Below are 26,803 nucleotides of genomic sequence, written 5' to 3' on the forward strand. Positions count from 1 at the left end.
ATACAAGGAACTCTGATGCCATTCAAACTGTTTCAAAACAAAGGATAAGACGTCTAGGAAAGAACATCACAGTAGCCCAAGAGCATTAGTAAACTTAGATGCCAAAATACTTTTTAATATACCTGTACATCAAAAGAAAATTTATCCATCATCACCAAGTAGAATTTAAAATTCAAGCACAAAAATAGTTTGATTACAAGAAAACCATATAGAAAATCATATAAGCAGGAAGAAAAAGTAATGAAAAATAATTATGCCATCAGAAACAGAGAACAACTTTGATGAAATACAGCATGAACTTAATTAATTAAAGAATATTGGAATAGAAGGAGCTTTCCTTAATATGATAAATTAATATTCTATGCAGTAGAGCAACAATAAAAACATTCTGATTATTATAGATGAGGAAACTGCCCTGCTCAAAAACCTTCTATAGCTCTCACCATTGCTAATCAAATGAATTCTAAATTCTCTACTATACTCTCCTCTGAATGTCAGACTCCAACCTCCTTTTCAGTTTCATCACCAATTTATAATTCTGCTGATGAGCTCTATATCTTCTAGTCAAATTAGACTTGAGTGACTCCATAATTAGGGCTCCAGTCACTGTGGTTTAGCACCTAAAAATCCCTTCTCTCTATTTTCACCATCAAAGTTCTATCAGTTCTTCAGGAAGCATGCCAGTTCCTCCATCAAGCTCCTTCAGCTGAACCTATCCTCACTCTCTCTCCTCATATTTTCCCTGGTCTACATGTCTCCTGTGTACCTATCACATTCTAGCTTCTTTCTGTCACACCATTTAGGATTTATTCTTCATGCCTATAACTGGACTGTAAACTCTTCCAGGGCTGGCACTGAGTTGTCAATAATGTAGGTACCCATTGATGAATGAACCTTGTACTACTGACCTCAAGGAAGTACTGTTTCGCACATAGTAGATGCTTACTAAATACCTGTTAAATTAAACCAAATTTGTTGAATCAATGACTTGTCTTATACCTCTGGTTGGGAGGCAGCGAGGAGGCACAGTAAAGGGAGCATGGGGTCTGGAGACAGGAATATCTGATGTTTTGAGATACTTACTAGTTGTGTGACTCTAGACAAATTGCTTAATTTCTATTTCTGTTTCCTCATGTGTAAAATGGGAATAACAATTCTTTTGCAGAGGTTTCATCTCATCTCAAATGAAAAAATATTTGTAAAGCATTTTGCAAACCTTTAAGTGCTACATAAATTATTATTACTATTATCATTAATGATCTCATGGAGGGCAGGGACCCCACCATATCTATCTGTGATTCAACTGCAACCAAGCCCAACATCAATTATTATGAATAAAGAAATCAATGGCAAGAATGCAGGAAAGAGAAGACATCATGTTAAGATGGGAGGAAATAATGCGATGAGAAAGAGCTGAGATTCTGCAAACAAGTTAATTTACCCTCCTGAGCCTCAGTTTCCCTATCTTTAATTTAAAGATAATGAACCTTGAACTACTGACCTCAAAGGGATTCTGTTAAGGCTTGAATGACACATTGATGTTCATATATGTATACGTATTTATGCATATAAGTACACCTATGTATGTAAACATATCTCTAGATTTTCAGGACACTATTCTCTTGTTTCTTCTATCTATGTGATCCTTTCTTCTCTTATTTCCTTTGTTGGATTCTCCTCCATATCATGTCTTCCAACCACATGTGTACCATAGGATTCTATCCTGGGCCCTCTTTCCTTTTCCCTCTATACTATTTTATTTCGGGATCACATCAGCTTCCATGGGTTTAATTCCCATCTCTATGTTGATGATTTTCAGATGTTCCTATCTGGCCCTAGCCTCTGCTGACTTCTAATTTTACATCTCCAAACACTTTCAGATATCTCAAATACATGTCCATGAGACATTCTAAACTCATTATGTCCCAAACAGAATCCATTATCTTTTTCCCAAAACCCTCCCTTTCTCTTACCTTCTTTATTACTATACAGGACAATATCATTCTCTCTCAATCCTTCAGGTTTGTAACCTATGAGTCATTCTGAATTCCTTATTATCTCTCACCTCCTCCCCACCCCCCCACCACCATCATATCCAACTCGGTACCAAGGCTGTTAGTTTTAACTTTGCAAGATCTCCTGAATGGACCCTTTGCCTCCTCTGATACAATCATCATTCTAGCACAAAGCTTCATCATCTCATGCCTGGATTATTGCAATAGTCTGCTGGTCAGTCTACCTGTCTCCAGTCTTTCTCCACTCCAAGCTACCTTCAATTCAGCCACTTAATTGATTTTCCTAAAACAGAGGTCTGATCCATGTCACCTTCCTACTCACTAAACTCTAGTGGCTCCCTATTGCCTTCAGGATTAAATACTAAGTGTTCTGTTTGGCATCCAAAGCCCTTCGTAATCGAGCCCCTTTTACCTTTCCATTATTCTTATACTTTACTCCCTAACACATCTTCTTCAAATCATTCCTGGCTGTTCCACAAACAAAACACTTTACCTCTGGGCTCCAGTCCTTTTCTCTGGATCACCTTCATGCCTAAAACATTTTTCCTCCTTTGCACTAACTTCTATCCCCTGCCCCTGGCTTTAAGTCCCTACTAAAATCTCATTTTCCACTGGAAGTCTTCCCTAACCCCTCTTAATTCTTCTTTCAATTATTTCCTATTTATCCTACATATAGTTTGCTTTATGTATATTTGTTTATATGTTGTTTCCTTCATTAGATTGTAAGTTCTTTGAGAGCAAACATTGTCTATTGCCTTTTTATGCATCCCCAATGCTTACTATAGTGCCTGGCATGGTAGGCAATTTAAAATGTTGATTAACATGTGTTTGTGTGTGGATAAAAGACAGAGAAAACTATATATACATCTATGTGCAAATATATATGAAAATATACAAACATATACAAGTCTTTCCCTATAACCCTCTTCTTTCTTATACCATCTCTCCAGTATATATAAATATGTATAAAACATTTAAAATGAAGGAGTCACATACATGTGTGCATGCATGTAAATATAAAATATAGACTATATGCATGTGCATAATATACTTATGTGTGTACACACACATACATATATTTTGAGAATTACTAGCAATTACTCTTTTTCCACCTGGAGACAAGCCAGTTTAGTTATTTTAAAAAGGTCAGGCCCCTGCCTGCCTTCCTACTTGCCTGCCAGAACCTGAGTTTTAAGCTAAACTGGTTAGGATGTTAATGGGAAGAGAGAGCCTGATCTTCTTGGGGCGGGGGAAAAGACTGAGGAACCTGTAGCAAGGCAGAGCAATTCTTCTCCCCCATACATTAGTTTTATCATTGGAAATACATCTCAAGGACTCTTCCCCCTTTTTGCTTCCCTCCCCCTACTGCCAGACCAGCCAGAAAAATCAGTTTCTACACCCTCAACCCAGGCCCATCTGGGTGGAGAAAACGCACAGAGCCTGTTCTCTGAAACCTACAGAACCGCAGCGCAATCAGAGAAGGTGGGGTAAGCACTTGGGCAGGGGCAGAGTCAAGAGGCTTGGCTTTTACTCATTGTTCTACCACCCACTGGCCACATGACCTTGGGTTTCCATTTCCCCATCTGACCAAAGTGGGGGCCGGTCAGCTCATACATTCTAGCTCCATCACACAGTCCTCATCTCTCAAGGACTTTACAGTCAGGTCTGGAAGATCAGAGTAACATACTTAGCAAGATCAAAGAATTTGGGGTCCACTGCCATCATTCGACAGATGGACAGGGAAATGAAGGGTCAAAAGGAACAGTTTGTCCAAGGTCATACCCAGTACAATAAGGTCACTCTGTCAGCAGGAATTAGGGTACCCTTAAGGAATAAGTCTCAGGACATAAGAAAAAGTGAAAGTTCTGCTTTTCCTCTATAGGAAGCTTGGTTCTCACTATGCCGGGAATAAGTCTGAGACTTGAAGCTTTCTGAATTCCCACAGACCCCTCTAGCCAGCTGGAGACCTTAAAAGACTTAAAGCCACTTCTCCACTAGGGTGGCCACCTCATACCTAGAAATAGCCAAAGGAGGGAGAATCCGGCTGATGATCTCATAGTTCATGGCTGCAATTTCCCTGGAAGGGAGTGGCAGAGATTAGTGGGTCTGCTATTCTCATTGGCCACGAATAGATCCTAGGCCAAGCCCCATTTGGCCATTGTTCAGGTCGTGATTGATTTGTAAATAACAATGTATTCTCCTTTGGGCAGAAACCCGGAAGGTCTCTCCCTCCCAGATTTATTTATTTATTTATATTTCTTGGACTAGGTGAAAGAGGAGATTCTTTGCCTCAATCCCTATCTAGCCTTAATCACTTAAAGCTTAAAAAAGGACAAGGTCGTCCATTGCATCAAGGATCAGTATCTGGCCATTGGACCCAGATGGCTCTGGAGGGGAAACTGAGGCAAGTGGCTTTGTACAACCCTTCCTCATTGAAACCCAATTCACTTGGATGTAATGGCATTACCCCCCTAAACCATGATCCTCTTTGAGAACAAAGGCCATACAATTCTGATGGCCTAGAGATGAGGGTTCTAAAAAGATGAGACCTCAAGACTGTCTCTTCTGATACCTAACCTGCTGTTCCAATCACCACCTTGTCTGGCATGTGAAAAATATAGGAACCCATCCTCCCACCTTCCCAAGTCATCTTTGACTCTTTTCTCTTGCTCAATCCTTATGTTTAATCAGTGGGTAAGTCACTGCAATTCTACCTTGGTGAATGTTTAGTTTCTAGTCATTCCCCTCTCTTCACTATCTCCATCCTAGGTCAGGTACTTATCATTTCCTGGACCATAGAAAGAGCCTCCTAACTTGTCTCTAGATCTGCCTGTGTTGTTTTCCCTTTCTAGTTCATGATTCATAGATTATACTAAAATAATCTTTCTAGTGCATCTAACCATATCAATCTCCTCCTGGAATATTTCTGGTATTTCATCCCAGCCCATAGCAGAAAATCCTATTTCCATTTTCCTGGACCATAGAAAGAGCCTTCCAAATTGTCCCTATATCTGCCTGAGGTTTTTCCTTTTGTAGTTCATGATTCATAGATATGCCAAAAGAATCTTCCTAGTGCATTTAACCACATCAATCTCTTTCTGGAATACTTCTGGTAGTCCTTCCCTCCCTCCTTCCCCCCATCTTATATATAACATTAAATCCTTGCTCCAAAGTGCAAAGACAAGACCCTCTACAATATAGTTTTCTCCTACCTTTCTAGTACGCCAGTCCCTTTGAGGTATTCTACATGCCAACAAAACCAGATAGATTGCTCCATAATCCCATCCCAAAGCTTCCCATTTCCTTCATTCATGAAGACTGTCCCCTATTCCTGGGATACACTCCTCATTCCTGCATATAGAAATTCTGTCTTTCCCTTCAAAGCCCAGCTCAGAAGTTACTTCCTCCAAGAAATTTTTCCTAATCATTCTAATTGAAAGTAATTTTACTCATCTCAAATGTATGTTATAATATTTCATTTTTATCACATTCTTTACTTTTGTCACATTCTATATCTTGTATCATATTTATTTGCATATATGTTATACTCTTCCATGGAGACTATAATGTTTGAGGCTAGAACTAGTCTGAGGAAGAGAAGGAAAATAGTCTATTTCTGTGGGAGGAGACACAATATACTGGGGGAGTCCTTAGTTTGAGAGGTAGACATGAACCTGTTCTAAAGTTATTCTCAGTCCAGGAGGAAGGCTTGGTCTTCAGGGGGGAACCCTGTGGTCAAGGGGAGAAAAAAAAACATCCAAACACATATCATTAGTTACTCAGGTTCAAAAGAGGGGAAAGAGGAGAGGAGAAAGGAAAAGAGAAAGATGAGGGAAGGAGAGGAGTAGAAGGGAAGAAGTTGTTTTGTCCCTGAATAAAACATAGAGATCCAAGCTACTCTAAAAATGGTACTCCTTGCCATCTGCATCTAAAGAGAGCACTGTGGGATCTGATTGTGGATTCCAGCATAGTATTTTCACTCTTTTTGTTGTTGTTCGCTTGCATTGCTTTTTTTTTCTCATTTTTTCCCTTTTTAAAATCTGATTTTTCTTGTGCAGCATAATAATTGTGGAAATATGTATAGAATTGCACATGTTTAACATATATTGGATTACTTGCTGTCTAGGGGAAGGAGTGGAAAGAAGAGAGGGAAAAATTTTTGGAACACAAATTTTAATTAAAAAAAGTTAAAAAAATGATATTCCTTGACAAGCCCACCTCCAGCCCATGATAGGACCAGCCACAGGATAGGGGTCTAAGTTTGGCAGGATTTCCCACTCACTCATAGATTAGATGCTTGGGTTTAATGACTTAGAGAATTTTTTAATCCTCTAAAATATGCCAATTGCTCCTAGGACTTGTGCCAAGACCTTTCCTACTAAGTTTGTGAGTGTCCAGTCCAAGCTGCCTCCCTTCTAGGCAGCCACTCAAGAGATGTATACATACTGAAAAAAAAAGATACCAAGAAAAAGTTCCTGGCATCTGCTTCTGAATGGGTATAGGGGAGTCAGGGTAATTCTTCTTGATGGCTTTCATATCTTTGCTGAAGAATCAGACTCCAGCTATCAGATCTCAGACCCCACTTGACAAAGAAGAGAGTAAAAAAATGCACTTAGGCATCTTGCCCAGAGTCAGAGAAGCCCATAGGTGTGTCTGGAATGTCCCCCAGCTCCAGTGCCCTGTCTGGCTCACCCATTAGAGTCTGAATTTCTAATGTATTTTATGATTTGCAAAGTTCCCTTATAGCAATAAGGTTCAGGAATGTAGGTATTATTGTTCCCATCTGACAGATGAGAAAAAGTGATTGATCACTACATGATCAAGCAGATTTGGAGTCAGGAGTTAAATAAAAGTCTTCTAGTTCCAAATCCAGTACTTTCCATTACAGTGCCTTTCTGCCCTGCTTTCATTCTTCTCTATCTTCTCTTTCTAAACATGTTTCACTCTTATTTTATACTCTCTGAAGACACCTGGGCAGCTTCCCAAGAACCCATCCCCCCTTCTGAAAACTAATGCCAAGGAGAATTTTATAAGATAAAAATTGATATAATAGTCATTATTGTCAAGTCCCACACTTGAGTGGTTACAAATCAAATTACACAGTGCAAGGCGGCAGAGGAATAAACATGCTACCCATATTTAAGACCATCAGCACAAGGTGCTAAGAGACAGAGGTCTTGGGATATTAAGCGTTGGGATAAAATTTATTGCTGCACAGTCAATTGCATATATGGCTCTACATACAATCACCACTCCTGCCAGTCCTGGTGTGGGCATCTATGAGGGTAACACCAGCCACTGGTTCAAGATGAAGTTTGTGAGCGTAGGGATTGTGCAAGTTCTATCACACTTCTGCTTCAAGCCCTGATATATCCAACCTTCAAAAGTCCAAGTTTAATGGTATAAGTGACAGAATGGATAAAATACTAGGCCTGGAATTAAGAAAATTCATCTTCTTGAATTGAAATTTGACCTCAGACATTTACTATTTTGTGTGACCTTGAAGAGGTCATTCAACTGTGTTTACCTCTATTTCCTCAATGGTTAAGTGAGCTAGAAAAAGAAATGTCAAAACTACTCCAGTATCTTTGCAAAGAAAGCCCCAAATATGGTCATGAACAGGTAGATGTGACTGAAATGATTGAACAATAAGTGGAATCAAGAAATCCAGATCGTAGGCCTGGTTTTTCCATTAGCTTGTTGTGTGATCTTAGGAACATCAACTACCATCCTAGGCCTTTTTTCATCTAGAAAAAGAGAAAAAAAAATGTTCTCCATTTACTTCAAAGAACTCTAGTGAAGTTCTAGTGAGAATATGGAGGCACTCAGAAAAACAGTAGCTTAAAGAAACATAGCTTTACTAATCAACTCCTTAAGAAAAAATCCCCAGGACCAGATTGATTTACATGTGAATTCTACCAAACATTTAAAAATTTTTTTTTATTTTTACAAAAATTTTATGCATAGGTAATTTTCCATCATTGACAATTGCAAAACCTTTTGTTTCAACTTTTCCCCTCCTTCCCTCCACCCCTTCACCCAGATGGCAGGTTAACCAATACATGTTAAATATATGGAAGTATAAGTTAAATACAATATATGTATACATGCCCAAACAGTTATTTTGCTGTACAAAAAGAATCAGACTTTGAAACAATGTACAATTAGCCTGTAGAGGAAGTCAAAAATGTAGGCAGACAAAAATATGAGGATTGGGAATTCTATGTAGTGGTTCATAGTCAACTCCCAGAGTTCTTTCACTGGGCTACCAAACATTTAAAGAACAACTAACTCCAATGCTATATAAACTATTTGAAAAAATAGGGAATGAAGGACTCCTACCAAATTCCTTTTATGACACAGACATGGTACTGATACCTAAATCAGATAGGATGAGAACAGAGAAAGAAAGTTATAGACCAATCTCCCTAATAAATATCGATGCAAAAATCTTAAATAAAATATTAGCAAACAGATTACAGAAAATCATCCCCAGAATAATATACCATGACCAAGTAGGATTTATACCAGAAATGCAGGGCTGGTTCAATATTAGGAAAACTATTAGCATAATTGACTATATCAATAACCAAATTAACAAAAACCTATGATCATCTCAATAAATGCAGAAAAAGCATTTGGTAAAATCCAACATCCATTCCTATTAAAAACACTAGAGAATATAGGAAAAAAATGGAGTTTTCCTTAAAATAATCAGTAGCATCTATTTAAAATCTTCAGTAAACATCATATGTAATGGGGATAAACTGGAACCATTCCCAATAAGATCAGGAGTGAAACAAGGTTTCCCACTATCACCATTACTAGTCAATATTGTGTTAGAAATGCTAACTTCAGCAATAAGATGAGAAAAAGAGATTAAAAGAATTAGAATGAGGAAACCAAATAATCACTCTTTGCAGATGATAAGATAGTATACTTAAAGAATCCCAGAAATTCTACTAAAAAGCTATTAGAAATAATCCACAACTTTAGCAAGGTTGCAAGATACAAAATAAATCCACATAAATCATCAGCATTTTTATACATCACTAACAAAATCCAACAGCAAGAGATACAAAGAGAAATTCCATTTAAAATAACTGCTGATAATATAAAATTTGGGAATCTATATGCCAAGGGAAAGTCAGGATATGAGCAAGACTACAAAACACTTTCCACACAAATAAAGTCAGATCTAAACAATTGGAAAACTATTAAGTGCTATTGGATATAGCAAATATAATGAATATAATGCAAGATTACCTAAACTATTTTATTTAGTGCTATATCAATCAGACTCCCAAAAAACTATTTTAGTGACCTAGAAAAAATAACAACACAATTCATCTGGAAGAACAAAAGGTAAAGACTTTCAAGAGAACTAATGAAAAAAAATCAAATGAAGGTGGCCTAGTTGTACCAAGATCTAAAACTATATTATAAAGTAGCAGTCACCAAAACCATTTGGTTGACTAAGAAATAGATTCGTTGATCAGTGGAAGAGGTTAGATTCACAGGACAAAATAGTCAATGACCATAGTAATTTAGAATTTAACAAACCCAAGGACCCCACCTTTTGGGATAAGAATTCATTGTTTGACAAAACTTCTGGGAAAATTGGAAATCAGTATGACAGAAACTAGGCATTGACCCACACCATACATCAAGATAAGGTCAAAATGGGTTCATGATCTAGGCATAAAGAATGAGATTATAAATAAATTAGAAGAACATAGGATAGTTTACCTGTCAGACCTGGGGAGGAAGAAAGAATTTGTGACCAAAGAAGAACTAGAGATCATTATTGATCACAAAATAAAAAAATTTGATTATATCAAATTAAAAAGGTTTTTTTTGTTTTTTGTTTTTTTTTACAAACAAAACTAACACAGACAAAATTAGAAGGGAAGCAAAAAATTGGGAAAACATTGTTATAGTCAAAGGTTCTGATAAAGGCCTCATTTCCAAAATATATAGAGAATTGACTCAAATTTATAAGAAATCAAGCCATTCTCCAATTGATAAATGGTCAAAGGATATGAACAGACAATTTTCAGATGAAGAAATTGAAACTATTTCTAGCCATATGAAAAGATGCTCCAAATAATTATTGATCAGAGAAATGCAAATTAAGACAACTCTGAGATACCATTACACTAAGATTTAGAAAAAGTATCAAACAGTCCTTATCAAGAAATATTCCCCTCACTACCAAAATCACAATGACTCATTATTCCAGCCCAATGGAATGGGCAATTGTAGAGACAAGAAGAAAGATTTATAAATACTAGGGATGGGATTTAGTCAGGAATCTGTCATGAAATATTCCAACTCAAGAAGAAAATATCCCTGATCCAGCACAGAAGGAACTAAATTTATGTAGAGCGCAGGAATAGAAGTCACCTAGCATCTCTGTCCCTCATTTGGCAGTTCCAGGTTACATACAGTGCAAGGGCAAACTGAAGAGGAGACCTGGACTTAGGAGTGATGATCCAGAATGAGAACTAGAAGGTCAAATGCAAGCAGCATTTGTGGATTGCTAAATTCAACAGCAGAACAGGGTCTCAATCTATTCTCTAATTCAGTCTGAAACCTGGTGCAGAAAAATCAGAAGCAGTAGAGCTTCTAACTAAAGGGGGAATCTGTAGTTCTATCATTCTTTCTAGCTGGTTGATAGGGGCTGAGTCTACAAGCATCTACTGGGGGAAAACAGGCAAGCCTACAAGAATGTTATGAAAAACTAGCAAAACTCAAACCAAAAAGGCAAAAATTTGATTTTGTCCTAAATCAAGACACTTTGGGAGTACTGACAACGTTCTTATAGGTTCCCAACCTGAACTGTCCCTGAGATCCTGGAATAACTCATTACTCAAAGCCCTAAGAAAGCAATGACCAATCCAGACATTCTCTCCATAAGTGCATAGAGAACAGTTTTAAAATAAAGACAAAGGTCAAGAAGTAGGCTAGAAAAAAGAGTAAACAAATGAACAAAAAAATCCACCATAAAAAAAAAAACTTTCATGACAAAAGAGATGCTCAAGAAAGAAACCTAGAAGAAGAAAATTACTTCAAAACATCTACAAGTAAAACATCAAAGAAAAATACATCATGAATATAAGTTCAACTACAATTCCTGGAAAAGATATTTGTTTATTTTAAGAACTAAAAGCAATTTTATAAATGATATTGATAGAGGAAATAATTAGGAAAAAAGTGAGTGATGGGGGGAAATTGGAAAATACCCAAGTACTACAGAATTGGATTTAGAAAAGGAAAAATTGGAGGGAGAATTAGTTTGAAATAAAATAAAATCACTCAAGCAATAAACTCCTTGAAAACTGGACTGGACCCAAAAAACAACACCTGACGGAAAAACAAAGCTTGGAAACAAGTTCAATCAAAATTCCTAGAAGAGATAAGGATTTTTGAAAGTAGTCAAAATGGTTTTTATAAATGAAATGAAAGTGCTAAAGGAAAAAACTTGGAAAAGGATGAGAGGTATGGAATAAAGAAATTAACAAAAGGTACAAATACTAGGAGTATAAAACCTTACCCAAGCAACTAACTCTCTGAAAGTAAGAATGGATCAGATAGATGTTAATAACTCCAGGAGACAAGAAATATGAAAATAAGTCAAAAGATATAAAAATGTTAAGAGAGCTGATTGAGGAGAGAGATCATAAGACACTAGCCATTATACTTCATGGAATGATAAAAGAAAGCTGCCTGGATCTCTTAGAGCCCGAGGGTGGGGGTGGGGGTGAAATAATATAGAAAAAATCCATTGGTCACCCTTTAAAAGAATGCCCTAAATAAGAATTCTCAGGAACATCATTGCCAAAATCCAAAGCTTCAAGGTCAAAGAAAAAATAGTAAAAGTAGACAAAGAATGCAAGTATCAAGAAGTTACTACTATCAGGATCACACATGATTTAGCAACTACTACCATAGAGGAGTAGAGAGCTTGGAATATGATGTTCCAAAAGGTTTACAGACAAGAATAATTCAGTCAGAAATGCTAAATTTAAAACAACAAGAAAAAAAATCGTTAATAAAATAGAGGATTTCCAAGCATTCTTAATGGAACTGTGAAGTTATGTGTAGGAGTCAAGAGAAACAAAGAAAGGTAAATATGAGGAAGCAATCAAAAGAAAGTGAAAAAGCATAAACTGTTACTCTAATATGTGTCCCCTCTAAACCTTCTTCTCATTATAGTTCACAGAGGGAATCTAATAAGATAGTGGGCTTGGAAGTCCAATGACTTAATTTTCCCTCCTTGATCTATCTGCTTTCTATTCCAGTTGTTTTTGCTATGAGATATCTTATATTTTTTCTAATTTTTAAAAAATCTTTGGACTTCTTTTTATATTTCTTGTCTCATGGAATCATTAACTTCTATTTGATCTACTCTAATTTTCAGAGAGTTGGTTGCTTAAGTAAGATTTTGTACTTCTTTGCCAATCTGCTCATTTCATTTCCTATTTCGGTTATGCTCTGATGACCTTAAAAGATAATAGAGAGGAGGGAAATATAATGAGGAGTTGGAGAAAGGGAGAGGAAGAATGAGCAAATTATCTCACATAATTGGAGTACACAGGTAGAGAAGTCTATACAAATAAGAAGGAAAGTCTGGGGAAAGCAGGTGATACTTGAATCACACTTTTCTCCAAACTGGACAACAGAGGGAAAGATACACACATATAGCTGAGTACAGAAATACATTTCATTCAACAATGAAACAGGACAGAAAAGGAAAAAGGAAGAATGGCAAATTAGAGGGAGGATATTTGAGTAAGGTATTTATCTTAAGCAAAAGATGATTAAAAACCCCTGTAAGGATGCACCAAAATATTTATAGAAGCTCTTTTTGAGATATTAAAGGACTACAAAATGAGGAGGTACTCACCAATCAGGGGAAGGCTGAACAAGTTTTGATATTTAAATATAATAGAATATTATTATGTTATAAGAAATGATGAAGAAAATGGCTTCATTGAAATCTGGAAGATGAACCAATATTGAGTTAAGTTAATAGTAGAGTGAGTGGTAGTAACAGAATCAGGAGAATGATTTTTACAATGACAACAATATTATAAAAACAACACAATGGCCAAACACAATTACTGAGGATTAAGGAAAAAAGTACATTACTCACCTCCTGATAGAAAGGTGGTGGACTCACCGTGCAGATAGACTTTTTTTTTTAAACAGCCAATGTGGACATTTGTTTGCTTTAACTATACACATTTAGTTACAAGGGCTTTGTCTTTCTTTCTTTCTCAATAGAAAGAGAAGAGTCGAGGGACAGATTTTTGTTGACTGAAAAAGCATAATTTAATTTTTAAAAAGGAAAAAGAAGGCAGGCTAAACATGTAGCAAGAGTTAGGATAACAAATGAGGAACTGTGTGTTATACTGTTACTAATAAAAGATTAAAAATTCTAAAGGAAGGCTTCAAGTATATTGGATAGATTCTTACAGGACTATTTATGGGAAGAGAGTTAAAAATTTCACAAGATGATACTATGCAAGAGTCAATCTGCACTTTTGGAGGGAACTACTCTATCGATGAAATACCATAGATATTGCAATATTGGTGTATATATGATTTGTAAGGTACCTTCCTGAAATAACTTTGCAAGGCAGTTATTGCAAATATTATTGTCTGTATTTTATACCTGAGGCAATAGAACAGGAGTTCTCAAACTACAGCCCGCGGGTTATGGCAATTGGTCTGAGGGGCGGAGACAGTGTGAGGTTTTGTTTTTACTATAGTCCGGCCCTCCAACAGTCTGAGGGACAGTGAACTGGCCCCCTATTTAAAAAGATTGAGGACCACTGCAATAGAGATTCTAAAATACCATGACTTATTTAGGAAAATTGGAGCTGACTCAAAATCTAGTGGCTTTCCATGTTGTCTTATACAACATTTATATTAATAAATGACTCAGACCTACAATTTCATTGATATGGGGAATTTTCTATGCACAAACTCCCTCTACTAATACAAGTCTCAACTTGTTGACCTAGAAAGCTTTCTAGGGAGACCAAGATTTTAGGTGACTTATATAGGATCACATGTATCATAGGTAAAACTGAATCTAAGTTTTCCTGACATTGAGAGTAACTCCCTATTCACCATACCATGCTTAAATCAAAGTGGACAAAGAGAAATTAGTCTTGTTTAAAGCTATTATTACTTCTGATAGTATATTCTTGGTCCTGTTCCTACAAACTAGATCATAAAACCCTAATAGGCAAAAGCCATATCTTAGTTCTTTAGCTCCCCATAACCCAGAGCATAGGGCTGGCTGCACAATAGCTGCTCCATAAGGTGCTGTTGAACTAAATTAATTTGTGCTTTGGAACCAGAAAAGAGTGAGCATATGGTTGGTAGAGTTTGAAGTATTGTAGGCAGGACTAGAAGTTTGAAGTACTGAAAACCTTTCATCCAAGCAAAGTAAAAGTTTGAAGGAAACCTCGAAAGTTCTAAAGATACTTAAATCGATTCTAATTGTCTACAACTAAACTTAAAAGAGATTCTCAGATTGTAAGGGCCCTTTAAATGGGTGGGCACAGCGCAACAGGAGATTTGAGTGGCCCAGAAGTAATCTCTGTGGATATAGGACTGCCCTGTGGGTGGGATCCTGTCCATATTGAGATAGCTTCGTAATGGGTGACAGCTCTCTCGCTGGTTGGCTGTGTGTGTGACCTCACAGACCCTTTATAAGCCCACTGCAGACAGCAGTCACTCTCTTTAACCTGGCTCTCTAATCTGGGGTAGCCAAGCCAAGCTGATGGATAGCTGAGAGGTAAGGAGTTTGGTAATGAACATGTGGGTCTTCAGACCAGGTGTTCACTAGGGAGCTGACAAGTCAGGGCATTATGTGAGTAGGTATAATAAAGGCTTTTAAGATTACACGTGGCTGTTCTTGAGTGTGCTACTGGTTATTAAACTATGGATTCAAGAGATCGTGGCCAGAGACCTTTGAAGGCCTCAGAGGAGGCGAGCCGGGTAGAGTTGACACTGCAAAAGTCAGTGATCAAAGGTACTCTGTTGGACATAGGGTAGACTAGTAATTGTAACTGCCAGGAAGGCATATTACATCAGATGCTCAAATTCCAGTTCCCAAGAATTTGTAGGTACATGTTTCTATTTGGTAACAATAAGATTAAACAATTTAAGAAATCTTAAATATCTAAAAATCTAAATTCTAGTAATTTATGCCTTACAAATGCAATTAGAAATAGGAGCCAGTAATCCCTAAGTAAGGATTCCTTTGTTTTTCAATCCCCTAACCATTCAGCAATCTTCCTCTTCTTCTCTCCTGGATAGTTTTCAACATTCATGCTTGAAAAATCTTGTGTTCCAAAGTTTTCTTCCTGCCTCCTCCTCACCCTCCTCCTTAGAGAACAAGTAATCCAATACAGATTAAACATGTGCAATTCTTCTAAATATATTTCCACATTTGTCATGGCACAAGAAAAGTCAGATCAAAAAGGAAAAAAAAACAAGAGAAAAAAAAAAAAAAAACAAATAACAACAACCAAAAAAAGGTGAAAATAGTATTTTGTGATGCACATTCATTCCCATAGTCTTCTTTCTATATGTATATGGCTCTCTCCATCACAAGTCTACCCAATTACATTTTATCTAGTTCAGCCATAGGAAGCACTCAATAAATCCAATAAAGGTGAAGGTTTTTCTTCTCTCAGTCCTCAATTCTCAAGGAGAAGGCAAGGCAGAACCTAAATATCCATCCACATGAGAGGAATTCTTTTTTCTTGTCACCTGCAATGTGTTTAAGTGAATCCCAAACTACCTGAAGACTCCACCTCTACTATCAACAACCCCATTCCTCTGCTCTTTTCCATGACCTTGCTACAACCATTTCTCTCCCCTTCATATTTAATCTCTCCACCATCACTTGCTCCTTCCCAACTGCTTACAAGCAGATTGCAGTCTCCTCAATCCTAAAAGAGCCCTCCTTGAACTCTTCCACTCCACCAGGCTTACATACCATCTCTTTATGGTATATAAAGTGTTTTCTCATAATAACAAGTGATCCTCATGACTCTTCTGTGAAGAAGAGAGGATTCATGTTGCCATAAGAAACCTGAGACTCAAATAAGAAGGGACTTATCAAGGATCCCTCAGTGAGTCATTGACAAAGCTGAGACTAAGATTTAGGTCTCCTGACTCCTAGCTCGGGGTTCCTTCACTGCTCCAAACTGATTATTCAGGGAGATGAGTACATTCCTCCCTTGGATTCCTATCCCAGTAAATGGTTTCCTCCCATTTCCTGCTTCTTCTAAAGCCTCTGCCACCAGTTGATGCTATATGGTCTAAGACAACACCAGGTCTGATTCTGGAGGAGTTGAACCCCATTTTATTTTTTTCATCCACTCCCACCCAAACCTACCCTGGCAGGAGAGGAAACCAGTTTGGTCACATCTCTTCAGAATGTGCTCATGTTACTTCATAAACTCACATCCTATCCTGACCTTCCTGCCCTGCCTAGCTAAGCTAGACCTGAACCAAGGGTCAAACGCAAGATCACTCTCCAGGACCAGACCAGCTCTTGGTTGGGGATAAAGAATAAGGGTTAGGTCAAAACACTCAGCTAGAATCCCTGGGAATCAGCATGTATGGGCTCTAACCATTGTGAATAAGGGACAGACAGTGACAATATTGCCAGGAAAAGCCTGTGGCAGAATTGACATTGGGCAGCCACCACTTTTGGTAACTATTGAACTGACTACATATCTACATGTATTCCTGTGACTGTGTGTGCTCAGACTTACATGATAGGGTATCTAAGGGTGCTTATTTATATCTTCTCATTTACATGAAGATAAATGTTCATTCACAGGTGTGTTTGTGTCTTGGCCTGTATATACATCTGGGCCTGAGTCTCTGTCTTTGTGTATTTCTGTGTCTCCAGGTATATATTTGAATATCTGTGTGTGTGTATATATATATATATATATTTGTATGCTTCTACTCATATGGATATCTAGAAATCTAGGTAATGATATGTATATGCCTATACATGTGTGTGATATATAATAATAACAACCTAGCATTTTTATAGCTTCAAATGCTTTAAAATTTATAAAGCATCTTATAAATATGATCTCATTTTATCCACAATAAAAGGTAGATGTTCTTTTTATTCCCTTTTTTACAGATGGGGAAATGCAGCAGATAGTGGTTAAATAACTTGTTCAGGATTTATCTGAGACTGGATTTGAACTTAGTTCTTAAATCCAGCTTCAGCATATTATCCACTGCACTGCCTGCCTGATATGGATAGTGTACACTATATATGCATCTATATTCCTGCCATTGCATATGTGTCTGAATTTATCTATGTGAATATCTATGAGGATGGCACTTTACCTCTCCGATTCCTTACCTCTAAAATGGATATAATAATATTAAAACTTCATCCCTCATAGGGCTAGTACGTAGAAATATTAGCCTCTCTGATTTCTCATCTCTAAAATGAATACAATAATATTAGAACTTCATTTCTCATAGGTCTAGTATATGGAAATGTGAGTTCTTTCTTTGTATGACAGGGTGTGTCTACATGCTTATTTATATACATATGAGTATGATTACAAATTAACATGTATCAATGGGTATCTGGGCAGATCTGCATGTATTGTGATTGTGGTGCATATGTACATAAAGGAAATGGTTTCAGAAAAACTTGGGAAGATTTATAGGAATTCATGCAAAATGAAGTGAGCAGAACCAGGGCAACATTATACACAGTAACAGCAACAATGTATGAAAAATCAATGGTGAAAGACTTAGCTATTCTACACAATACTATGAACCAATATAATTCCAAAGGACTCATGATGAAAAATGCTATTTAAAGTATGAGAGAGAAAAAAAAGCCTAATGGAACTCTTGAGTACAGACTAAAGCATACTTTTTTCACTTTATTTTTCTTGCTTTCCTACCACCACCACATGGCTAATATGGAAATGTTAAGTCACATACATAAACTTCATATATATAATTGATATAATAGTGATATAATTGATATAATAGCTTGACTTCTCAATTAGTTGGGGAGGGACAGGTAGGAAGGAGAGAAGTTAAAATTCAAAATTTTAAAAACTGAATGGTACAGGATAATAATTTTTTAAAAGAAGGAATAGTTGTTAATCAGTACTAGGAAGAGAGGATATCTTATCTATCCACCATGGGAAATGTATGTATATGTACATATATGTATATGTAACTGAATAGTTATTTGTACATATCTAAATTATTCTCTCTCTGTGTGTATGTTCATCAATAGAATGGGTATATTATAGTGCATAGAGTTGTGGGAAATGGCATTGAATCTTCCTCAGGTACCTACTAGCTCTATGACCATGGACAGGTCTTTTCTAGCCTCATTTTTCTCATCTGCACAATGAGAAGATGACCTTTAATGCTTACTGAAGAGTTCTTATAAAACCCAAATGAAATACAGTAATGTATGTAAAGGACTAAATAACTATCAGCTGCCATTCTTCATATTTAATTCTAGTATACAACAAAATTCCATCCCATTTGTGCTTTTCATTCAGCAGCTACAAATCAGAGTGAGAAGATTTACAAATGGAGAGGGTAGCGAAGTTCACAAAAACAATCACTTCTCCAGGAAGTTCATCCAGATTTCCCAAGATGGGTGAATAAGATATCCTCTCTTCCTAGTACTGATTACCAACTATTCCTTCTTTTTAAAAATTATTATATTGTACTATTCAATTTCTAAAATTGAGTTTCAAATTCTTTCTCTCCTGTCCCATCTCTACTCATCAAGAAGTCAAGCACTATTGTATCAATTATACATATGAATTTATGTGTGTAATTTAACATTTCCATATTTGCCACATTGGAGGAGGGGAGAAGAAGCAAGAAAAATAAAGTAAATAAAAAAATATACTTCAATCTGCACTTTAAGTTCCATCAGTTGTTTTTTTTTTTTTTCTCATGATATAGATAGTATTTTTCATCATGAGCCCTTTGAAATTGTATTAGATCATTGTATTGTGTAGAGTAGCTAAGTCTTTCACAGTGGAACATCTGTACAATGTTGCCCTGGTTCTACTTACTTCATTTTGCATGAGTCATCCCAAGTTTTTCTGAAACCATCCCCTCTTCATTTCTTATAGCACAATAGTATTCCATCACAACTTCTTCAATTATTCTCCAATAGATGGGGATCCCCAAATTTCTAATTCTTGGCCATCATAAAAAACTGTTATGAATATTTTTGTAAACATAGATCCTTTTTTTATCCTTGATCTTTTTAGGATTGCCTAGTATTGCCATTGCTGGGTCAAAGAATACATACAGTCTTTAGGTATAGTTCCAAAGTGCCCTCCAAAAATGGTTAGATCACTTTACAACACAATATATTAAAAGTGCATTAGTATCCCAATTTTTTTCATATCCCTGCCAGCATTTGTCATTTTCCTTTTCTGTCATATCAATCAATATAATAGGTGTTGGGATGGCACCTCAGAGTTGTTTTAATTTGTATCCCTCTAATCAATGGTGATTTAGAGCATTTTTTCACATGATTATAGATAACTGATTTCTTCATCTGCCAACTGACTATTAATGTCTTTTGACTATTTATTAATTGGGAAATGGCTTTTATTTTTATAAATCTGATTTAATTTCCTAAATACTTCAGAAATAAGGCCTTTACAGAGAGAAACTCAGTTGTCCACTTCCCAGCTTTGTTTTTAATTTTGTCTGCATTAGTTTTGTAGCTATCTCTTCTGTACATAGCCCATTCAGATTATAAAGGTGATTTTTAATCTAGAAGTAAAATATGAGATATTTGAGGGAAAGGACTGCTTTATATATAGGACTTTGTGAATCAATCCATCAAGCAATAAGCATTTATTAAGCACTTACTGCATGCCAAGATGTGGGTTGTTATTGTCGAGTCATTTTAGTGTGTTCAAATCTTCACGACTCTATTTGGGGTTTTCTTGGTAAAGAAACTCAAGTGGTTTGCCTTTTCTTTCTCTAGATCAGTACAAATGAGGAAACTGAGGCAAACAGAGTAAAATGACTTGTTCAGTGTCACATAGCTCTTAAGGGATTGAAGCCATATTTGAATCCATGTTTTCCTGATTTTTAGGTCCGGCATTCTTTCCAATCTGTAACTTGGCTGCCCTCTGTACTAGACACTGATACTATGAAGACGTGAGTATAAGTCCTTGTCCTTAAGGGGTTTACATTCCATAAAGGGAGACATCATATATAAAAATCATATATAAAATAAAGGAAAGATGACTTGGTTGAGGAAGGCATTAGTGTCTTGAGGTGATCAGGAAAGGCTTAATTTAGAAAGTGGTACTTTGAGGTTTTTTGTTTGTTTTGAGGCAATTGGGGTTAAGTGACTTGCCCAGGGTCACACAGCTAGAAAGTATTAAGTGTCTGAGGGTGAATTTGAACTCAGGTCCTCTTTCAGGGCCAGTGCTGTATCCACCATACCATCTAGCTGCCCCTATACTTTTGAGATTTAAAGGAAAATTTTTTTTTTTTTTTTAAAGATTAAGTCTCTCTATTTTACCCAAATTTAAAGAAAAAGAGCTATTGAAGGGCCTGGCTCCAGTCTGATAAATTCAGGAGCTTTGCTACTCTGATTACAACTAAGGATGATTAGTAACCTAGTGGCCCCACAACCCCAGAGGCTCACTCATACTAATGCTACTGGATCCATCTAAACCCACTGCAACTCAGAACTTCAGAGCTCAGGAGATTCACCAATCCCAGTCTTCTTAAAAGCAAGGACTGCAGGCAAATATTAATATGCCAAGTGAAATTGTAGATTCTTAGAGGCAGAAGTGAGAAGGGATAGCATTCCAAGCTTGGGGGATAGCCAGTGAAAAGACATCCAGATGAAAAATGCAATAGCACACAGGAAAATAGCAAGACAGAAAGTTCAGCTGGATTGGAGAGTTCTATACAATGATTTTTTATTTTCCCTGAGGCTGGGGTTAAGTGACTTGCCCAGGGTCACACAGCTAGGAAGTGTTAAGTGTCTGAGACCAGATTTGGACTCAGGTCCTCCTGAATTCAGGGCTGGTGCTCTATCCACTGTGCCCCCTAGCTGCCCCAAGTTCTATACAATGATAATGGGAAGGTGGGTTGAAGCCAGATTATACAGGGCTTTAAGTACCAAATTAGGGCATCTATATGACACAATGCATAGAGTTGGGCCTGAAGTCAGAATGACTCATCTTCCTAAATTCAAATCTGTTCTCAGACTATTTGTATGACCCTGGGCAAGTCACTTAATCCTATTTGTCTCAGTTTTCTTATCTGTAAAATGAACTGGAAAAGGAAATAAAAACCACTCTAATTCTTTGCCAAGAAATCTTCAAAAGAGTTGAACAAAGCAAATACTAAATTGGATAGCACAAAATGCCAAATTGAAGTCAGAATAGTATAAAAGGTACCATGGGATTATGGAATAGAATTAAGCACCTAGAATCAAAAAGACTTGGGTTCAGAGCTAAACTTTATACCAGATATGACATTGAGCAAATAATTTTCCCTCTTTGAAGAAGATTATGTTTATTCAGAGATATATTTTTGTCTATTCTTGAACAAATGTCTGTTCCTTTGTGTTTTGTAAAACTGAGTGTGTTCTTATAGAATTGAGGCTTTTGTCATTCTATCCTGCTCTTCCCCACCCCTACCCCCACACCATATCCCACCACCATCTGGTTCCATCCTGGCCAGGTATCACAAGTAGGACCACATCTGGAGTCCTGTGATCAGTTCTGGGTACCACATTTTATGAAGGACATTGGCAAAGTGGAGAGCTTCAAAGTAGCTCGCATGCTGAAAGAGCAATAGGTGGACTAATGAAATGAACTCGTAAAGTGCAGCCTAGAGAACAGAAAACTTAGAACCAGAATTCTTATACCTGATTCTGTGAACTTGATTTTTGTCAGACTAAGGAGGGGAGTATTTGGGATTAAAAAATACTTTGATAATTATATTTCATACTCACTCATAAACACACATATATATTTCAATATACTTGGCTTCTCTCTACAATAATACATATTTTATGCATTTAAAAAGGTGATAGAGAAGGGGTCCAAAGGCTTCACCAGACTTCCAAAGGAGTCCATGACTCAAAAAAGATCAAAAAGCCCTGACTGAGAGGGTCTTTCTTCAATTATATGAATGGTATTCGTGAAGAAACGAGCTTTGCTCTGCTTGATCCCAGAGGGCAGAGCTGTAAACAATACAGGAGAAGTTAGACAAGCATGTTTTGACTTGATTTAAAGCAAAACTTCTTAAAAATTACAGTTGTCCCAGAATGCCATGGACTCTCACACAGAAAGTGATGAGTTCCTTTTCAATAAAAATCTTTAAGCAAGGCTAGAGGGTCTTCATGACTCCAGCTCTGGTGCTCTATCCCTAGCTGCCAAGGCTCCCCCAGGTCTGAGTTCCTTCTTTAGACACCAACTGTCTCCTTGTTAACAAAAAATGATTGGAGAATCCTCACAAGCAACCAAGCCATCACCCCCAAAGCCAGATCTGCCATTCCCTCTCACCCTCTCCCACCACTGGCTCCCACAGTACCTGCCCTTCACTGCTATCAACAGCGGGCTGTTCCTGTCACCATCCCAGCTGTTCACCTTTGCCCCATTCCTCAGAAGGTACTGGACAGTACCCACATGCCCACCTCGGGTAGCCATGTGCAGGGGAGTACGGCCATCAAAGTCACTCTCACTCAGATCGCCACCCTATAAACAGAGAGAGAGACATCATTCATAGAAATTGGAGAATGGGAGGAAGTGGGTCACTGAGACAAAGCCATTGTCTATTGGCTCATCTATTCAGAAGCAACAACAGGCCAATGAGCATCACCATCACCACTACCACCCCAAAGATGAATGTGTGTTTTACCTTCTGTATATAAATGATTTCAGTTGTGAACCCAAGTAGAAACCCACTGGATTTGGAGATGGAGGAGCTAGTTTGAAACTCAGCTACTTACTAGATGCATGACCTTGAGCAAATAATGACTTAGAATCTTTGAGCCTCAATTTCCCTATCTGTAAAATGTGGTGACTGGATTAAGCCGGTGTTTCTCTAACTGTGCTGCAATGAACCTTGAACACCACTAGTTTGTTGTTTTTGAATGAATTCTATTTTGCTTGTTAGTGGATATTAAAATAATAATTTTAAAATATTTTACTACAAAGATTCTGCCAAAGTTCTGTTTAAACTTAAGGATTCAGGGCAGTTAGGTGATGCAGTGGTTAGAATGTCAGCCTTGGAGTCAGGAACAGAGTTCAAAAAAGGTGTGACACTGGGTAAATCATTTAACCCCAACTGTCTCCAAATATAAAAATATAAATAAATTAAAGGTTCTACCACTGTGAAAAAAAAGTTGAGAATCACTGGATTAAATGACTTTCAAGATTCAAAGGATATTAAGAAAGCACTGGGTTTGGATGAAGTGGGTTCGGTTCACTCACTCACTTGTGATACTTTTTTGTGTGGCCTTGGATAAATCATTTAACAACTCAAGGCCTCAGTTTCCCTACATGTAAAATAAAAGGGGTTAGCCTGAATGATATCCAACATCCCTTCCTATTTTAAATCCTATAATTCCATCTATAGTCTGTGCTTTGAAATCAGCCATGCCTTTTTAGATAGCTAAAAACTTCTCTCCAGCTCAGAACCCTCCATGTTGCTTTTCAGGTGTCCCTTTGCTACAGCCAAAGTTGAGAAGATCTGCCTAAATCTTAATAGACCAGGATTGAGCCTTGAGGGGCTTCAATGCTTTCCTATCCAATAATGAATATGACTTTCTCTTGTAATTCATAGCACATGTCCTCCCTAATCTCTTTCTAACTCTGATTTATCCTTCAAGGCTTATTTCTTCCAGGAAGTCTTTGCTGAATGTTTCATCTTGGTGCAATTGTTCTCTCCTCTAAACTCTCATCATCTCCACCATTTATTCATTTTATAATTATTCTCCTCATTTACAGAAGCCAGAAGCATATGAAGGCACTGGGGATGTTTACTTTTGGGAGAAGAAAGGATTTAAATCAGGTATGATCACTGTTGCCAAGTAGATAAATAATATCAAACAGAAATTAAACTAATTCTTTCTCATCCCAGAAGTCAGAATTAAGAATTAGATATCCAGGAGAAAAGCTGACCTTAGGAGGTAATGAGCTCCTCATTACTGGAAATCACAAGATCAGACTCCCAGAGTTCTGCTGAACATGAGATAGTCACTAAACTGCAAAAACTAAGTCAACTCCAAATTTGTTTTATAATTTCAGTGCTCCCTCATAGCTGCATGCTAATCGTTTTTTTGTTTTGTTTTTTTTGCCTGATTGCCTACTTCACTTTCCTATGCATCTGTTCTAAACTTTTTCCTCTCTCTTCATATCATCTCTACCTTCTTTGCTTCAATAAAGGACCTTAACAAAGACTTTACTGGAAACTCTAAAACAATTCCAAATCATGTCTGTCTTTGTATCTCTCTGTCTCTCCCTTTCTACCCCTCTCTGTGTCTCTCTCTCTTTCTCCCTCTCCCTCTCTTTTTTTGCTCCAGTCTCAGAAGAGAAAGTGAGCCTTCTTGAAAATTACATCGCTACCTACTTGGTACCTCCTATCTTCCTAAGAACTTGCCCCTTTTCTCATTCCCTCTCTCCTCATTTTCAGTCTCTTTAATCACTGGCTCCTCCCCTATTGCTGGCTCACATCATAACACAGTCCCAGATCAGGCTTCTAACCTCATCATTCAACTGAAATTACTCTCTCCATGGTTACCAATGATCTCTTCATCACTAAATTTGATAACCTTTCCTCAGTTTTCATCCTTCTCTGCAGCTTTTGGGGTTGTTGACCAGTGACGTCAAACGTCAGAAACAGAAGCCACTAATCAGAAACAGGGCCACTAGTCATACAGAAAAATCCCTGCATTCTGCAAATTGACTTAGTTTTAAAATGTAATATTATCTATGTTTTATTGTATTTTTATTTATTCTATTAATTATTTCCCAATTTCATTTTAATCTGGCTCAGGATGCTTAACTCCGCTGTTGTTAACCACACTCTACCTGAAAACCTCCAAAGATAAATTCACTCCTCCATCCCTCTCACTCCATCCCTCCGTTTTCTCTTTCTCTCTAAAAAAAGAGAAACTCTGTCTCTTTCTCTCCTATCTTTCTCTGTTGCCTACTTCACTTCCCTATGCATCTATTCTAAACTTTTTCTTCTCTCTTCATATCATCCCTACCCTGTTTGCTTCAGTCAAGGACCTTTAACAAAGACTTTACTGAAAACTCTAAGACAATTCCAAATGATGTCTCTCTTTCTCTGTGTCTCTCCCTTTCTATCTCTTTGTCTCTCTCAGTCTCTTGCTATCTCTTTTTCTGCATGTCTTTCTCTCTCCTTTTCTGCTCAAGTCTCATAAGAGTCTCCTAAGGCTGTTCATTCCATCTTGGACAGCCTTGATCACTAAAGAAGTGATATCAAGTGGAAGTTGGAAGATCATCCATCAAAAGAAACTATTGGGAAACTTCCAAGTTTCTTCCAACTCTACTATCTCAGATTATATGATCTAATGAGAAAGTTTCTACCCTCATGAGCTCACAGGCTAGTAGACAATTCATCTGGCACTTAGAATACCTTAGATGCCTCAAAAGCTTAGTTACCTTCTTAAAGGTCTGTCTGTGTGATCTTTCCCCATCACTAACAGATTCTGAAGTCATTGAAGGACTGACTTGATTGATCTCAGGATCTTAAAAAGAGTAGATACTTAATCCATATGCATCAAAGACAATGACATGCTGGAAAAACCCCTGGCCTGGGCCCTATTCCCCATTCTACTACTGATTGGCTGTGTGACTTTGAACAAGATCCCCTTCCTACCAGAGAATTTAGTTTCATTACATAATAAAAGAATTTAAACCAGATGCTTTCTCAGGTCCTTCCAAAGGCACCCTCTATGCCTCTAAAGGTGCCTTCATACTCAGTTCTTGAGAAAAGCTTGATAGGGAGAGAAAATGAGTTCTGCCTGTGGTTCTCGAAGGCCAAAGGGCAGGCTCACCAGTTCGAAGATGGCTTCCAGGGTCTCCATGTCCCCCATTCGAGCTGCAGCACAGGCCAAGGTAGGAGTCAGAGAGTCCCTTACAGCATCCAGATCCTAAGAACAGAAAGATCACTGCAATCCGAGTCACTGTTCAGCACCCCCTCCACCAGCACCCTTGAGAAGCAAAAAAGCCAAAATAATAATGGTACTGGGGAAAGACAATGCACTTGAAACCTGGAGTCCCATCTCTGGCACTGCCTTTGTGACCTCAAGAAAGACTCTCCCTCTCTCTGTATCTTAGTTTCTCTATCTGCAAAATGAGAGGATCAGACTAGAGGAGCTCCATTAGACCCTTAGAAATCTGGCATTCTCTGTGACAAGGACTCCAGAGTTGGAAAGTCCGGTCAATATTGCATCTCCATACAGAACACTTCACAGGGTTTTAGAAAAGCTCAAATGAGATGGCAAAAGCAAAGTATTTTGTTAACTGCACAGCACAATCTGACTCATCCTTTCATGCTTTAATGGTTCCTTGTCACTTTTCTCACAACAGCCCCATGAGGCACATACAACAGGATATCCAAGGACATTTTAAAATTTTATTTTTTATTAAATTTGTTAACATCAAATAAGATGTGAGTTTCCATATAGAGTAGAAGAGAAGAAAAAAAAAGAGGAT

General features: G+C 37.4%; 1 protein-coding gene across 2 annotated transcripts in view; it reads right to left on the reverse strand.

Annotated features, from left to right (window-relative positions):
• Positions 1 to 26,803, reverse strand: part of ASPG (asparaginase) — a 123,980-nt gene that overhangs the window by 31,675 nt on the left and 65,502 nt on the right. For both annotated transcript variants that reach the window (XM_074291058.1, XM_074291057.1), the window contains exons 11-12: positions 26,143 to 26,238; positions 22,650 to 22,813 (exon numbers count right to left, since the gene is read on the reverse strand). In XM_074291058.1, coding sequence (XP_074147159.1) covers positions 22,650 to 22,813; positions 26,143 to 26,238 — 260 coding nt within the window. The remainder of the gene's footprint in view (positions 1 to 22,649; positions 22,814 to 26,142; positions 26,239 to 26,803) is intronic.

This window comes from Sminthopsis crassicaudata, chromosome 2 (genome assembly GCF_048593235.1).
Source record: "Sminthopsis crassicaudata isolate SCR6 chromosome 2, ASM4859323v1, whole genome shotgun sequence".
Classification (NCBI taxonomy): Eukaryota; Metazoa; Chordata; class Mammalia; order Dasyuromorphia; family Dasyuridae; genus Sminthopsis; species Sminthopsis crassicaudata.